Source organism: Haliaeetus albicilla, chromosome 12, assembly GCF_947461875.1.
Source record: "Haliaeetus albicilla chromosome 12, bHalAlb1.1, whole genome shotgun sequence".
NCBI classification, from domain to species: domain Eukaryota; kingdom Metazoa; phylum Chordata; class Aves; order Accipitriformes; family Accipitridae; genus Haliaeetus; species Haliaeetus albicilla.
The window spans coordinates 27167121-27183336 of record NC_091494.1 but is presented as its reverse complement, the minus strand read 5'-3'; the positions used below and the strand labels follow the sequence as shown (position 1 = coordinate 27183336).

At 42.4% G+C, this 16216-nt stretch overlaps 1 protein-coding gene across 2 annotated transcripts in view; it reads right to left on the bottom strand.

Annotated features, from left to right (window-relative positions):
• Positions 1 to 15728, bottom strand: part of PIAS1 (protein inhibitor of activated STAT 1) — a 63517-nt gene extending 47789 nt beyond the window's left edge. Inside the window, exon 1 of one of the 2 annotated variants that reach the window (XM_069798659.1) lies at positions 15588 to 15728. In XM_069798659.1, coding sequence (XP_069654760.1) covers positions 15588 to 15713 — 126 coding nt within the window. In that variant the 5' untranslated portion in view covers positions 15714 to 15728. The remainder of the gene's footprint in view (positions 1 to 15587) is intronic. The other variant, XM_069798660.1, reaches the window with a different exon arrangement.
• Between the last annotated feature and the right edge of the window lie 488 nt (positions 15729 to 16216).

Here is a 16216-nt window from a genome sequence, read left to right as displayed (position 1 = left end):
CTAGTATCACCTTCTTAATACACTGTCTCACAAGATGCATGAGAAAGCTGGTAGTGCTTTTATCTGTAACCACAGGAGTATACAAAAGACCGCAACAATAGTTAATAACATCTAGAACAAAAACTGGGGAGGAAGGAAAGGCGGAAGGAAGGGAGAAGAACAGGAAAATTAAGAGATCAGATAAAACATCAGATATGGGAAATACTCAATAATTTATCATTAAAATATTTCCCTTTCCAAAGGAAGAAACAGAACACAAATGAAATAAATCTGCTGACAACAAATACCTATGAAATACACTGCCCAAACACCCTATTCCCTTCTAATACTGGTCCACCAAAAATAGTAACTTATTACTACTAACAATTAGTCTTAATTGTTATCACAGAAATAAGCAACGGAGCCAAAAGTTCCCACTGTGTCAATAAGCTGAAAACAAATAATCCATCAAGCAATCATACTGGCATTCATATAGTCTTTTTTTTTAAAAAAAAAGCTAGTCATTCTGCACATAATTTATTTCACAAGGTCCTCAAATTCATGTATAGAAATTACATAAGGAAGCCAAACCACATACTTCTTTTTTAAGTAGTCATATAGCAAAGTCATCGAGATGAATTAAAAGCTTGAACAGTACTAAGAAATCTTCCTTTTAAATTACTGTTCCTCAGAGTATCAGGTAAGGCACACTACACGTACCACGTATCTTCTCACTAGTTCTGTGAAGACTGCCTAACCATGACGGCATGAAAGAAAGGGAAGCCCCAAGTTTCATACATCAACGTTCTCATAGCATAGATTATCATCAATTGGCGTCTACTTTGATGAAGTATTGATTTCAAGCATGTTCTAGTGAAGCTCTTCAAAATCACTCCTTTAGTGCAGTTTTTCTAAGTCTTCATAAAGTGCAGGCAAGATAAGCGTTTTCTCTGCTCAAGTCTTCCTCCTCTTTCAGGAGGAAAACACCCAATCTCTTGCCTTTCCTCTACTTATTTCTGAAACACAAGCCATCGTTACAAAGCAGAGATGATCCTAGTTCTTTGCACTCTGCTTGCTTAGTCCTAGTCCTTCCTAGAAAAATCTTGTCTTAGATGTTTGCTGGAGACCAAAGGACTAAGACTCCTTTCTCTGTTCCTTAGCTGTTGAACACTTCTCTGCTTCCCATATTTTATCTATCAATATTGCAGTGGCCATAAACAAAAGGATGCAAGACAGGCAATGTTTGATGGAAAGTAATACTTTTTATTATATTTAGAGAAAGAATTTGCACATCTGAAATGTTTTTCAACCGTATCAGTTGGTCTAAGAAGAATTACTATCTCTTTATATTTTATCAAAGCATCTATCTGTGAACCAACAGGTTCAGGTTTTTAGGCACCAGTCTAAAAGCAAGACCAAGAAATAGCATTCACATGTTTACATGGCCCTCCCAGTCATCAACTTTCATCAAGTTAAGAGATAACTGCATATGAAATTCAAAGTTGCTAAACACAAAGCAGTCAAAATTGGAAGAAAACCTAAATTTTGCACGTGTTTTTCTCATTAGGTAGCTGATGGTTCAGGAGAGGAACTTGGGCATCACTACAGATGAAGAGCTCTTCATGCAGCTTCAGCTGAATAAGCGTATTTGCAGGAACTAGTAGGCTAGACAACCTTGGAAGGTCCCTTCCAGCCTCAGATTCTGTGGATAAGAGTATTTTTCAGAACCAAAGGCAAAGTCAGAGAAGGGAATCAAGAACTACAAATGAGATATACAACATATCTGGTCCTACAGTCACTCCAAAAAGGCAAATAATTGCAAAATACATACTGTAAACCTCAGAAACATGGGCAGAGGTGGACAGGAGAAGAGGGCATCAATGTGGGAATGCTTCGTCAGTGGAACATGACTACCTATGACCACCCTAGGAACACAAAGGGCTATGCAACCAGATCAGAACACCACCCAGTAAAATCACTCTTATCTATGCTAGCTCATTTTTTTCTCTCAACAAGGTATCTAGAATAGAGAGTAGCCACATAATAGCAAAGTGCTAGCAGGAAAACTATGCATGAACCACATGTAGCCACCCAGTAATTCAAGAAAAGTCAGTTTTTCAAACTCTGAAGAGCTATTGTCTGTCGCAGCACAATAGGAAACACAAATTATAGGTCTGACTATTTATAGAGAAGTTAAATGAACACGAAAGCCTAATTTATTCCTAACTGTACAGATGCATTAAAAAATGTGATTATTTATTACATGCAACAACATGACATAAATTAACATTTACATCACATATTGAGACAGATCAATTTTGAAGTGCCAAAATACATTCATTATTGCAGAAAAGAAATCAGTAGCTGGATAAAAAAAAACTTCTGTCACTTGTCCAAGCCCAGGTGAAAATACTGGCAGTCAGCAGTTCATGTCCCATTTCAAAACTCTTACTATGTCAGTACTCAACCTCGTTCCCACAGAGAGGGATTTAAGATCCTAGGTCAGTCAAGTTAATGAGACGTGGATGACTTCTTTGGCTGCTACTCACGACACTAAAGCATCAGTAAGACTGTCAAGAATCACACTGATTTCATTCCAAGTACTAGCGCAGCTTGGAAAGAGAGCAACGGGGCAGCAGCAGTGCCAAATGCTGAATGCATATCCTGGGGAAGACATCTAAAAGAGGCATGGGGACAAAGAAAGAGAAAGCAGGAAGCTCAGTTTTTCATATCACCCACAACGACTGGTTTCTTCTCACTATGTAAAAATGCAAAAAGATGATGGAATAATAGGAGAGGAAGCAGACCTTCCTGCTTTTCTTCAGCATTCAAAAGAGGATAAAAAAAAAAGTTTCAAATGACAACAGGCAGCCAGAGACAAACTGAGAAGATGCAATTTAGGCAAGGCCTAGACTCCTGACAAAGCTGATCCTAACTCCACATCCTACTTCACCCCTCAGAATTTGGGCTACTCCGTCCTTCCTCCTCCCAGTGCCATCCACACCAGAAAACTGTATTTTTACATGTATTAGCTGCATTGTGTTACCTACAGGCTGGAAGACAAGCATGCAGTGCTTAAGAACCCATTAGCTCACAATGATTAATCCCAGGACAAAACATTAAGAGCGCGTTAGAAAGCTAAGAATACATCCTTTATGCAATACTTTCCTGGCCCACATATAGCACAGACAAGGCCTATAGGAATATTTCTTTCACAGTCACACTGGCACGTTAAGGAGAGATACTAAGGACGCTTGCTCAGTGGGAAGAGAGGTATTTCATTTCCCGGTGCCATCAATTTTATACACTGTCCCTCTCCTCATCACCTCATCCTTCAAGCACTGTATTTTTCTTATAACCAAAGTAAGACTGAATTCAATTAATCTATTCACACAATAACCCCTGCCCTGCATGGAAACAAACTGCTTGATGGAATGAACATTTTTAGAAGCCAAGTTTCAGCCACACCTATGATTTAAAATACATGAAAACTATTGCAAGTAAACTCCAAAAACGATACTGCATTTAACTTGGCTTCAGCCACAAGAACAACCAGTATTGAAAGAGCTGCCTAAGAAAACTTTGATAGCAAAGTTAAAACTTCCATGGAAATCCTGACCAAGTGAAAACAGAAAACGTGCAGTGTTTCTGCAGTACTGACTGCAGATACAAACACTCCCTCACTTTTCCCACCCTGCAGTGAGCTGCCTCCCCCCAAACTCCCACACCACTCGTGGGGCAGAGGGAGGATGCTGCTCCAGTCACTGCTCCTTTTCATCCTTACTGACCAAACTACTGCCCCACCTCATTAACCACACTCATCCAAATCCCACTCTGAATAGGAATTTGCATATATACAAGGCTTTTGCAGCTCATTAACGTAATTTGAATGACTCTCACATGTTCATGAATTTATACTCTACCGGTCCCTTTTTACATATACGGGCCAAGGGACCAGGGCAGGGGGCAGATTATTTAGGATCTCATGACAAAACGAAGCATTTTCTGGGTTTCAGCCTAGCATTTTAGTACGAAGTGTCTTCACCCTTTTGCCTCCTGATAAGACTCACTAAGTAACATATAGCTTCCACTTCCAGGTAAGGATGTTGTAAGCATCGTATTACTTCACAACCTTGCTCAGCCTCTATGTCAAAAGCAAAGGCCAGTCCAGTACTGGGGAAAAAATAAAAATAGAGGCATCAAGACATCAGTCATGCACAAGCCCAAGGAATGAAGGAGTCATTGCAGTTAATCAACTAATATTTAGCTTGAGCCCTTTACTAAGCTATGTGAATGTACTCTGAAAAACAAAGGCACATTTTTAGAAAACTTTTCTAGTTAACTGAACATAGGAAACAAGTTTCAACACATCTCTGCTTCCCCTTAAAACAGCTTGGCACCACCTCAGAGTTCTACATATGTTTAAAAACAACAGAATAGTACAGGACAAAGGAAACTATGAAAATCCAGTCCGCACACACAAGCTGGATATTCTTACAGCATTAATACTGTTCTTTTTAAAAAAGCAGGCCATAGATCCTTAGCTTGCTCTTCAAAGTTCTTCTATTACCAATGTTTCCGAGTTGTTCCAAGACCAAACAATAGAGGAAGGTCATGCATGGAGTTCTGCAAGGGCCTGTGCTGGCACATGTAGCTTAACCTATTCGTTAACGACCTAGAAAATGAAGTGATCAGTGGGGTGACAAAGTTGCTAACAATATGACAAGGTTGTAAGGATGAAGGCAAACTGCAGAATCAGTGAAAGACCTCAGTGACAGAGCAATTCATGTACATAAATGTAAAGTGATGCCTATGGGGAAAACCAGACCAGACAGAGCTAGCTTTACATACAAAGTGATGGGCTCTGGGATGACCTTTACCACACTAGAGCAAGCTCCTGGGCCCAAGATAAACAGACATATGAAAACATCAGCTCAGTAGCAGTCAAACACACAAATCATTGTTAGAAATCATTAGAAAGGGAACAGAGAGCAAATGAGAAATCATTATATACTATATAAATCCCTGGTTCACCCAGATCTCAAAGTGTCTCAAGGTTTTGATTATCTGATCTTAAAAAAAAATATATATACACACACACACATATTAGAAGTGGAAATGTTCACAGAAGGATAACAGAAGTCCAGCATGACTTCCCTAATTAAGAAATAGCAAAAGCTAAGACTTTTCAACATAAAAAAAATAGAGAACATGGGCACAGATATATGACAGCAATCTAGAAAACCATGAACAGCACAAGGAGAGTGGACAGGGATCAGCTGTTCAGGCTCTTTCATTACACAATATAGTGACCAGTGGATGAAGCTGGCTGGAATCAGACTCAAAACAAAATGAGAAGGCTCCTCACATAGCAAGCAGCAGAACAACAGAAATCCCTACCAAAACACTGTGAACAAAATAAGCCTATATAGGTTCAAGAGGAACCTGGACAGGCACTTGGCAAATAGATTTATTATGGCTTGTCCAGCTAGTAGCCCCCATTGCATTCAGAGGACTGAGCTGAAAATGGCTGGAGACCAGGAGAATATTGCAGGGAGGTGACAGTTATCTCTCATACTTTGTCCTGTTTTCATTTTTCCCTACACACTCACTTCTGGAAGCTGTAGGAGAAAATACTGAGCCAGATGGACCCTTGGTCTGAACCAGTACAGCTACTTTTACATTCTTAAGATTCAGTTTATTATGCATATTTATTTTTAGCCATTTCCTCAGTAACCCAAGTGACATTGTCAAGAGCCTCTAAAAATGTTACTTCTCAACTGAGTCAAATTTTAACACCAAAGAGGCAAAAGTGGAAATTAACTGAATGAAAACCTGTGTGTACACCCTTTAGAAAAACGTTATCTAAAATACTTTTAATTCAAACTGACAACAGTTCTGATACTTGATTAAAAAAATTTGAAGCCCTGCCATCAAGTGGCCTCAGCAGATTCACTGACGAGATACTGCTAAATCGACACGGAACCTACAGAAAAGAACAGCTTTGTTTCTGTACCGCTGCTGAAGTTTCTACATTTCTCATTTTGGTGCAATATATTTATAGGTGCACTAACAACTCCACAGATAGCCTTAGCAGAGCTGTCTCTAACAGATTTTTCAATAAGATGAAAATCTACACAAATACTTGGACAGTTTCAAAGACTCTTATTTTGCACCAGGGAAACAAGATACAACATCTGCACAGAAGTGAGATCATTTTGTCAAGGGAGTCTCAAGAAACAATATGAGAAATTAATGTATCAGAAAACATTCTCATCCACACAACTTTTTACAACACACTCCTGTGGCTCAGATTAGAGGTTTCACCTGAACCAAACATGTTATCCCTATTGTATTTGGCCCCTGCTTATATCTACTTTTTAAAAAAATAAATACTAGTGAGCTGCACCTATGCTAAATTGCCAAGCAAAACTATGTTCACTGCTATTTCCATTCTATACTCTATTTTGCATGTGAACTAATAATGGTTTCATTTGAAAAGCTGAACAGAGCAGCCTTGCTAAGTTCAGACCCTGCTCTACACAGAGGGCAGGAGGAACATCTTGCAGAAGACTGTACATGAAGGTAAGCAGGAAGTTTCAGCCCCGATTCTCAAATGACTGTCCCGCTTTAAGGCACAGTAAATTTCATGTGGCTGGACAGTGAAAGTAAGCTATCTGCTTACACAGCAAAAAAAAGCTGAGATGCTCTTCTTAAGAAAAAAGATGCACTTTCTCAGGAGGAAGCTCTGGCACTGACGCATGCAAAACAAAGCTGGAGGAACCTTGCATAGATGGCTATGCTGATCAAACCAATATGCAGAAGGACCAAGATTAGACTAGACCAGTGAAATGACTCCCAGGACTACCAGTTGTTCTGCAGAGATACACAGGATCAATTTTAATCCCAGAAGCAACTAGGGATAAATTATTTTCCTAAACTCTGCCTTTTGGCTCAGCTGCTGATCTGCCCCCCCTTGGGAGCCTCAAGAACAGCAGCATCAAGCAAATACACAGTGAAGAGGGCCAAGGCTGAAATCTGATGGACCTAAGGCACCCTATTGCAAACAACACCACCTGCATACAATGGATCCTACAGCTGCTCAATAATGAGCTGTACAGTATGGAAAGGTAAAGCCACAATTGTGGCTGGCAGCTTGAGTATGTGCCCAGTGGAAGAACCACTGTGAATACAAACCCCTACAGCTTCAACATAAAATTCTAGTGTACCTAAAGCACTCTGTAGTTTTACACTTTGTCATCTCTGGAAGAGAACTGGTTTTTTCCTAGTATAAACCCATCTTAGAAAACCGGGCCTCTAATCTCAGCTCTGCCCAAAGATTATGACTTAACTCCTGCCCAACACAAATTTCTGAGAACATTTATCACATATGTTTGCACACTCGAATGGCTGTGGCCACAAAAGATGCATCTTCAGGAAGTGAAGGCAATGCTGCAACCAAGCAGAGTAAGGAGACTGAGCTCAGTTTTCCATCTGTTTAATAACCATGCATTTAATGGGAGAGAGGGAAAGAGTGGGAAAGCTTGGTATACCAATTTTCAAAATGGACAAGAATCCTATGGAGCCTCCTGGTGAAGAGATGCCTACCTACTGTCTGTCATCATCTGCCCTCAGAAGATTCACCGCTTTTGAAAGCTAATTTTTTGAAGCAACCTCCACCTTTTCCACTGATACCAGTCAACAGACTCAGGAACTACTTTTGCACATTTCTGAGGATGTTAAGGATTTTGTAATACATCTCCACCAACAGAAATCCACAGGAGTAAAAAATCCTCAAGAACTACATCTGTAGCATGGAATCATCTGCCCAAATCCCATCCCCAAACAAGCTGCTGGTATCTTATTGTCAAAGATGTGAGGTACAGCAAGATGATCTGGCAAGAGGCTGGGGGAACAGGGCTTATTCAGCCTGGCAAAGAGAAGGCTTTGGAAGAACCTAATGGGAACCTTCCAACGTGTGAAGGACATGTCCAACATTTTCTCATGTCACTGAGAAAACAGAGCCATGATCTTCACAGAGGTCCACAGCAGGAGAATGTGAGACAACAGGCACAAGCTGAAATAAGAGGTTCAGGCTGGATATAAAAAAACAAAACAAAACAAAACTGTTTTTACCATGAGAACAGTTAAGCCATGGAAGACGTTGCCCACAGAGGTTGTGCAGTCTCCATCCTTGGAGGTTTAAGACCAGACTGCATAAAGTCCTGAGTGACCTATTCTGACCTCATAGCTGATCCTGCTTTGAGCGGGAGGTTGGACTGGAGATTTCCCAAGGTCCCTTCCAACCAAAATTACCAAACAATCTATGGTCAGGATCAAGGGAGCAACTAGATGTCAAACTGAAAATAACACCAAGAAAAGCTAACAGGAGAGTCCTACTGAACTCTTGAAGAATTCAGCACAACAAATCATACCTGGGCTGGAAACTGGGGAAAAAGCACTCTTAGTATACACTACAGACATGCAAGGCATAGGGAAGAAAATATCTACAGAGATAAAGGGATGCTTCACAGCTTACTATTCTGGAAAAGTTGTTGGCTGCGTATCACCTCCAAAGCAGAGTAGAGATTGAAATTCCCCCTTTCTTACTCTCTCCTGCTGTTAGACGTACTTCTAAGATGGAAAATGACAACTGAAGCATTTCCTACAGCCCATGCAGTCCTGGCAGAAGCAGAGAGGAGGCAGAACTCATATGTGTTTATTAGCATGTATCCAGAAAGCTCATTACCATTTCCTAAACAAAACAAGGAAGTTCACTACAGAGCAATCTTCGGTGATGCACATAAAGCAAGTAACACTTACCTACCTTCCACGCTAAATAAACTTTAGCATACCCACAGAGTCTTTGCTCTGCTGTAGAGCCTAGGACTCTATCCTTACCAAGCAATGGCTTTAAAAGGCTTCTTTTCCTTCTCCATTAATTATCATGCCACTTCCTATACAAATCTCTTGTATATCATCTCCTATAGACATAAAGGTCAAACTTAGGTTGACCTTTGGTCTAATTGTATACTACCTTTTCATTTCTTTGTTTCATATATTCTAGACAAGCCCCATAATACCCACCTTCTGCTAATTCTTACTCTCCCCTAGTCTTGGAATACAATGCTTGCTTACAAAGCACTCTGGTATCCCTCCAGTATATGCTAAGGGACAGAATATAACAGGGGAGACATGGCAGTACATCTATACCCATCCCTAATCCCAACAGGAAAGTAAGATTAAGCAAATTGCTGACAAACTCCTGGATCAATACAGCTGCAACAGACGCAGGAGTCTCAGCAAAACAGCAAGAAAAGAAATGACAATAGAAAGGTCTGTACCACAGACACAGAGACACAGCACACAGAGAACAATAAAATAATGTTACCTGGTTTAATTTGGTTCTGGTGGCTATTGAAAATTTGGAAGATCAGAACAAGGCTAGGTAAACTAACATCTCCCGTCCCCATCTTCAACTCTATATATTCTCATTTTCAAAGGTTTAACATCTTCTACTTTTTGTTGTAGCCCCAAAGCTTCTAATTTACTTTGAAATAGCCAAATTTTACAGCAGTGACTAGTTGCTCAAAATGGCTTTGATAGTGTTGAGTAAAATTACAGAAATAAGCACCCTTTTATAAGCTACTGGAGCTCCTTTCTTCTCCTCATCCCCCCTCCCTTTAACTAGCAAAAGAATCTACTTTTAAGAAAGGCATTTATTTTCATGAACAGACCACCATCGAAGGTACTACATGCAATTTTTGCATCATAAAATCCAACCATCTTCATTTTTAAAAGCCCAAACCAACACTCCTAGCGTTTATTGGTCTACACAGAGCTGGAATAGTGACAGAGCAATGAGACAATCAATACCCGAGCTTGATCAAGAGGATTCCGAAATTCAGCTGCCCAAGCGTGTGTCACAGCAGTCACCCAAACAATACATTTTCCCTTTTCTCCCCCCTAAAGAACAGGGCAAAAATTTCTCTGTGATTCTTGCAGGCATATTTGTGTGTTAACCAGAGGTGAAGTTCTTACTTACAGGGGACAGCATGAGCTGAGGCAGCTGGACTACAAAAGACACACAAAGTATTTATCAACAACTTTTTAACATAAAAACCATGTTTGCATTCTTCACTGAAATTGTGGCTTTCAGAAGGCTTTTACTACTTTTTATGGAGGGCGATAAAGCATTTGTCCATTAGAAGGGCATCTGTAACATCTTTCATCAAAGCAAAAGTTTCTACAGTGGAGGCACAGCAGCAAAATTAAACAACCATTTCTGAGACAACTTAAGGTTTGTAGGTAGAATTCTTTCCTTATGGAGCCAAAGGGCCAAACACCAGTATCACCATGTAAGAGAAAAGCTGCAAGAGATCCAATCCGTTTTCCAGCCACAAATCCTCTGGGACACTGGGTGATCCCAAGGCCCCACAAAGTAACCCTTTCAAAATGTTGATTCACAGCAATAAAGGTACTATTACTTCAAATTCAATAGTTTCAGCAGAGACCAATGAACCCCACGCTGATGGAGTCCACCAGCCAACTAACCCTGGTGTTCAGTCCCGAACTCACTCGTGAGTATTACTACAGTCAACAAGGATTACAAGAGACGCTTCAGAGAAATGCAGCAGCTAGGCACTCCGAGGATCGGAGAGAGCTGGGGGTATCTCAGAACAATTACAGGGAGCACTCACGTCTCAAGTGTTTGGAAGTTCTGTTTTGTTTTTCACTATAATGGCACTAAAGAGAAAAACGATCAGATGTTGACTTCTACGAGAACCGATTACAGGAACTAAAATCCACCATGCCAAACACATTAGTGACAAGTCTGCACTTATCTTTGTGCTCTATATGAATGCAGGTCAGAGTATAAACCATACCAGTCATCTACATCCCTATAAATAACTGCAGTATCTGAAGATATCTTAACCGTCTACACCCTGCTTCATGGGATGCTTTTAAATATTTGTCTTATGTGTCTGTCTGATCCATAAACATTCTTATCAATGGCCAAGCAGTCCTGAGCTCTTCCCCTCCCTAGGGTAACATTTTTCTCTTATTCTCATGGAATAAAGCTAAATAAGATGCATCTTCTACCCGCTTCTTAGCTTCTAAGCCTTTTAACTGTAATTTCTAAATACCTTTATAACCAAAAGAGAAATTAACTGTAAATCCATTAAAAATAACTACTATGAGCCACAGGTTCTTATACCTTCCTTCCTTCTCACAAGTGTCAAGGAATAAGAATTTCACCTGCACAGGCCTACAAATACTTCCAGGATGGCACCTAATGTTCGTGGGGGGTTTATACTAGAAGTGTGCTGACAGTATGTTTACGTGTACACAACATGCAATCTGTTTTTTATTGGCAATAAAGAAGTGTTATGGATTGGGGCTTTGACAGTTAAGCAGTGATGCACAGCTGCCAATTTTATTTATCTGATATCCGCAATCCAGTGTTGAAGACCAAAAGCTCAAAAAAGGTACCTAGACCAAAATACAGTTAAAAATACAATTATACTGACATACAACAAATTACAGGCATGAAAATAACGTAATCCATGGACTGAGATAACAATGAGAAGTGGATTATATTGACTTTAATCACAGAAACACGCAACCCCAACAACTTAAAAAAGGATTAAGCAAAAATAGTTCATATTACAGAAGACTAAAATTCTAATTGAACACTGAAATAGGTAGCTTACGATTATTAGCATTGACAATGCAATTTAACACAACTGCATTTCCATACCGGAGATGCAATTTAACACAACTGCATTTCCATACCGGAGATCCATTTGTCACTATTACCACCACCTGGAAGCTGTGCTACTAGCCTCTCCCCCTCAAAAAACTGCTTCCCTGTATTTGGGGGGGGGGGGGGGGGCGGGCAGGCAGTATTTCCCAACTGAGTATTTTTAAATGGTTTGTTTTCATCACCATTGTGTGGAAATGCTATTATGAATTTTCATTCAAACTCTAGGCTCACTTTTTTTTTTTAAGTATAAATTGTGTCTAACAAGAAACACACCAGGGATCTCTTCAATCCCCAAAGGCACTTTCTTAAAAGGAGAGAGAACAAAGGAGAAAACCTCCCAGCATGTGCTTTCCAAACCAGCTTCTTAGGACAGTATCAAGAATGACAATACTAGAACATAAGCTTTTCTTTTTCATTCTTTGATCCATGTATAATTGAATTGATTATTGCAAACTGTGTAATGATTTCCAAAAGACTTGAGTAGAAGGCAAAGATCACAACAATCTAATAACCAATTTAAAGAGATGTAAGAAATATTGAAGGAAAGATTTAATCACTCAAGTGTACTCCTTCCAATTAGAAAGAGCTTTAAATAGCTTACCTTGAGATAAATTAGAGTCTGTATGCAATTATACAGGAATAGTAATTAAGATGAGGAAAATTCACATATGCCTCAGCCTATAGAGTTAGGGAGGTAATCCACAGAAAAACAGACTTTCGGTTACCTTGTTTCATCAGCAGAAATGAAAACATACTGGTTCAATTTATCCAAACCTTCAAGAGTCCCAAAGAATTCAGTAACCTTACAAGTCTGGGATCTGCAAACTATGTTTGATTTATCTGATTTTTTTATTCCCAACAGGACAAACATTCTCAAATGGGGCAAGAGACTGAAATACTCTTGATCATGGTAAGAAAATACATTACAGGAAACGCTATTTCATGATTTAGAATTCTATGAAAATTATGGCAAGTAAGAATGATCACTTTTTCTGGAGGAAGCAAGAACTTTTATTTCATTTACTTTGTGCATTTGGTAACACCACCTGTTATATCACACTCCCCAATTTACATGTGTGTACATTACCCACATATACCCCCATGGTTCTTTACACAGGAAGGCAAGAAAGTTTTAGAAACTTGACTAAGTTTTTCTGACAGACTATATGGCAAGGCAAGTGAGTTACTGTGCAACTATTACATTTTATTTTAGTTTTTAAAGGTCACTAAATCTGAAATCAATGCCATTTGCTAATTAATGAAAGGAGAGAGGTGAAAAGACTTTACCTAAGAAAATTAAAATAATTAGAGGACTTCACTGTTCATTCTTCAAATAGCAGAGTCTTAATCACAAACCCTCCCTCGGTTACCTTTCAACTTTCAAAAAAAGAAAGAATTTAAAGACACGTTTTCTGGAGATGCATTCCTGCTTAAAAATACCCACTGCACCCAACTACGATATAAAAGCTTTCCATTAGCCACATTTTTCCAAGGAGCACTCACCTCATCCAGTACCTAATAACTGAGCTGCACTACTTCTGGAAAACCAGTATGTGACAACTACAAACTCTAAGCAGAAATTTCATGCCCCCTTGTCTTTCCCTCTTCTTCCTGATAGAGAAGGACACACCCACACACCTCTTTGTACAGTCTAAAGAAAAGAAAATAATGTATTGGAATTCTTCAAAACATGAATTTATGAAGTAACTATTTTTTTATGTAAACTGCAAAGCCCCCATAGCTACCAAAAAAAACCCAACAACAACTTTTCACAGAATGCAGTGCTACCATCCTACAATCCCAGCTTGCAAGCACCACAACATATCCTGAGCAGCAAAGTGAAATTGAAAATAAACGAGTCAGTTTGGCATTTACCCTTCAGATCCCTGAGGCAAAAACAGTACTTGAAAGCAAAAAAAAAAAAAAAAATCATAATTTCTCTCTATCGGTTCTCAAGAAGCAGGTTTCTGAAAGGGATCAATAAAGAAGTCCAGAATGACAGGGAGACACAAATACACTTCTACGAAAGCTCCACCTGTAAAGCTGCAGAAAAGGAGAAAAGGAGAGGCCTCTACGCTACACTTGTGCAGACCAATGGCACTCCAACCTGAGTATACCCACCCAGAGCCCGGAGGCTCCACGATGGACAAGAGGTGAGGCTTCAGGTTTCAAAGCTCCTAAGATCAATAAATTGTTGATTTTCATAGTAAAACTAGCTCTCTTCTCTTTTAACTCTATTTGAGTCAGTCTCGCTTGTAAAGGCATCACATAAACCCAAGCTGGCTACCGTGCATCAAAAACTCTTAAAGTCAGTTACCAAAACGCACTACTCCATTTGCCACACTAAGATTAACAAAAGTTTAACAATGGAATCACATCTCAACCCTTTACCTCATTATGTGGGAAGCACAATTTGAAAAAAAAGGCTTGGGGACAACACAGCTCAACCAATAGACTCTGCAAGATTCCCAGAAAAACAAAGGACAGAGGAGGATTTAAAGGAGAATCTATTTATCCTAACCTGGCAGACACAGACCCCCAAAAGTTAGAACACACACAAGATTTTATACTTCTTTCCATCCTGACAGCTCTTTAAGCATCTAAAAATGAAAGCACAAGAAACCTTTGATACACAGAAAACTAAGACCTACCGAAACTCTATGGAAAGACAAAATATTTCCCTAGTCATACTTTACATATTCTCTAGTTTGCATTGCACATTTAATACATTTCTGATTTGTGTCTTTCTCTGTATTAACTTAAAAGTATGAGACAGAAGCCCTCCTGATGAATAACGACCCTATGACAACCGCAATGAAATTCTCAGACTTTTTTATACATCGCCAGGTGTGCAAGGCAGACTTTGCACCCCCACACACCTTGTCAAAGTGACTGGAAAGTTTTCTGGGGTCTTTTTTGTTGGATTTTTTTTTTTTATTGGTGCACAGCATGCATACCCTGCCACCCACTATTCCACCACTACTATTCCTCAAAATACCTGATGGGATGCGCTACGGGGAGCTGCTCCCTTTCCTCCACCCCAGGCAGACTCCCATCTAACCCCCCCTCCCCGCCCAGCTTCACCCACTCGGGGAGCTGTAACTTCGCTCGAGGGTGCTTCGGAGCACCAGGTTTCGATGCGTTTCGCAGGATGACAGGGACAGCCGCAAGCTTAACATCACGTAACTCCTCAACATCTGCTTGTGACGTCCTTTATTTACCGGGGTGGGAGCGGGGCGAGGTAAGCGGGGCTCCCCCGGCAGGTCCCCCCCCTCCCCCGCCCAGCCGGGCGGCGAGGGCGCTCGTTAGGAGCCGGCCGCCTGTCAACGGCGGGCAGAGCCGTTCCTCGGGGCTCCCTCCCCGCCCGGCGCCGCTGGCGGAGTCCCCTGGAAACTTTGCGGGGAGCCCAGGGAACCGTCCCCCGCCTCGGGGGCGGCCGAGCCGCGCTGCCCAGCGCTGGCAACTCCCGGGGGCTCCCCCGGCCGTCGTCGTCGCCGCCGCCCTCACCCCCACGACGGCCCGGCCCGAGCCCAACCGCCCCCCTCCACCGGCCCTGAAGGGAGCTCTCCCCCGCTGCCGCCCGGCGGGGCTGCCCGGCGGAGAGCGGGCGGGCGGGAGGCGAGCAGAGAAGAGGACAGCTCCGCTCCCCGCCCCGCTCCGTCCCTCAGCCCCCGCTGCCGGCGGGGCGCCGCCGTAGCCACCCCGGCGAGGCAGCGCCGCGGGGCGCCGCACGGCGCCGGCAGCGGCTCGGCTCGCCCCCGGAGCGGAGGGGAGCACAGCCCCAGCGGCCCCGAGCGCGGCAGCGAGGAGCATCGCGAAGGGAATTGAAGCTGCGCTTTACCTTTAGTTCCGCACTGTCCGCCATCTTGCAACTCCAGGCGCAGGCGCAGTGAACCCCGCCGGGACACCGCCCCCCCGCCGCCCCCCCGCCGGCACGCAGCGCGCAGCGTTTGAATCGCGGCGCCATTTTGTCCCTTCTCTGCGTTCCGCCGGGCGGGGGGTCTCTGGCAGGGAGCGGCCCGCAGGATTCCTCCCCTGGGCTGCGGGCAGCCCTGAGTCTTCGGCGGGGGATCTCCGATCCGCCCTGGGGGCAGCGTGTCGCCGCCGCTGCCGCCCTGCCTGGCAAGTTTCCCCGTGGTAGCGCGGCCCCCTCTGTCCCGCTTTCCGCGCTGCTCACTCCGTGAGGGGAACGGGGCGCTGAGGGGAGAGCGCGCAGCGTTCCTGAGGCCGGGCCGCTGAGGGTGCCCGCGCCCCGGGTCTCCTCAGCCGCGCCAGGTAGAGCCCCCGGCTGCCGGGGGGCCTCTCGAATAGGGTCACCAGAGGGAAGAGGTGGATACGCATTCCTGTAGTAATAAGTTGATTAAAATTGGAATTTGCAACTCCGCTTCCTGCTACTTAGTCCGCAGCTATAAGTGCCTTAGGAGTGGCACAGCACGGGACTAGGCTGGGGTCTCTCAGCGGGCGCCTGGG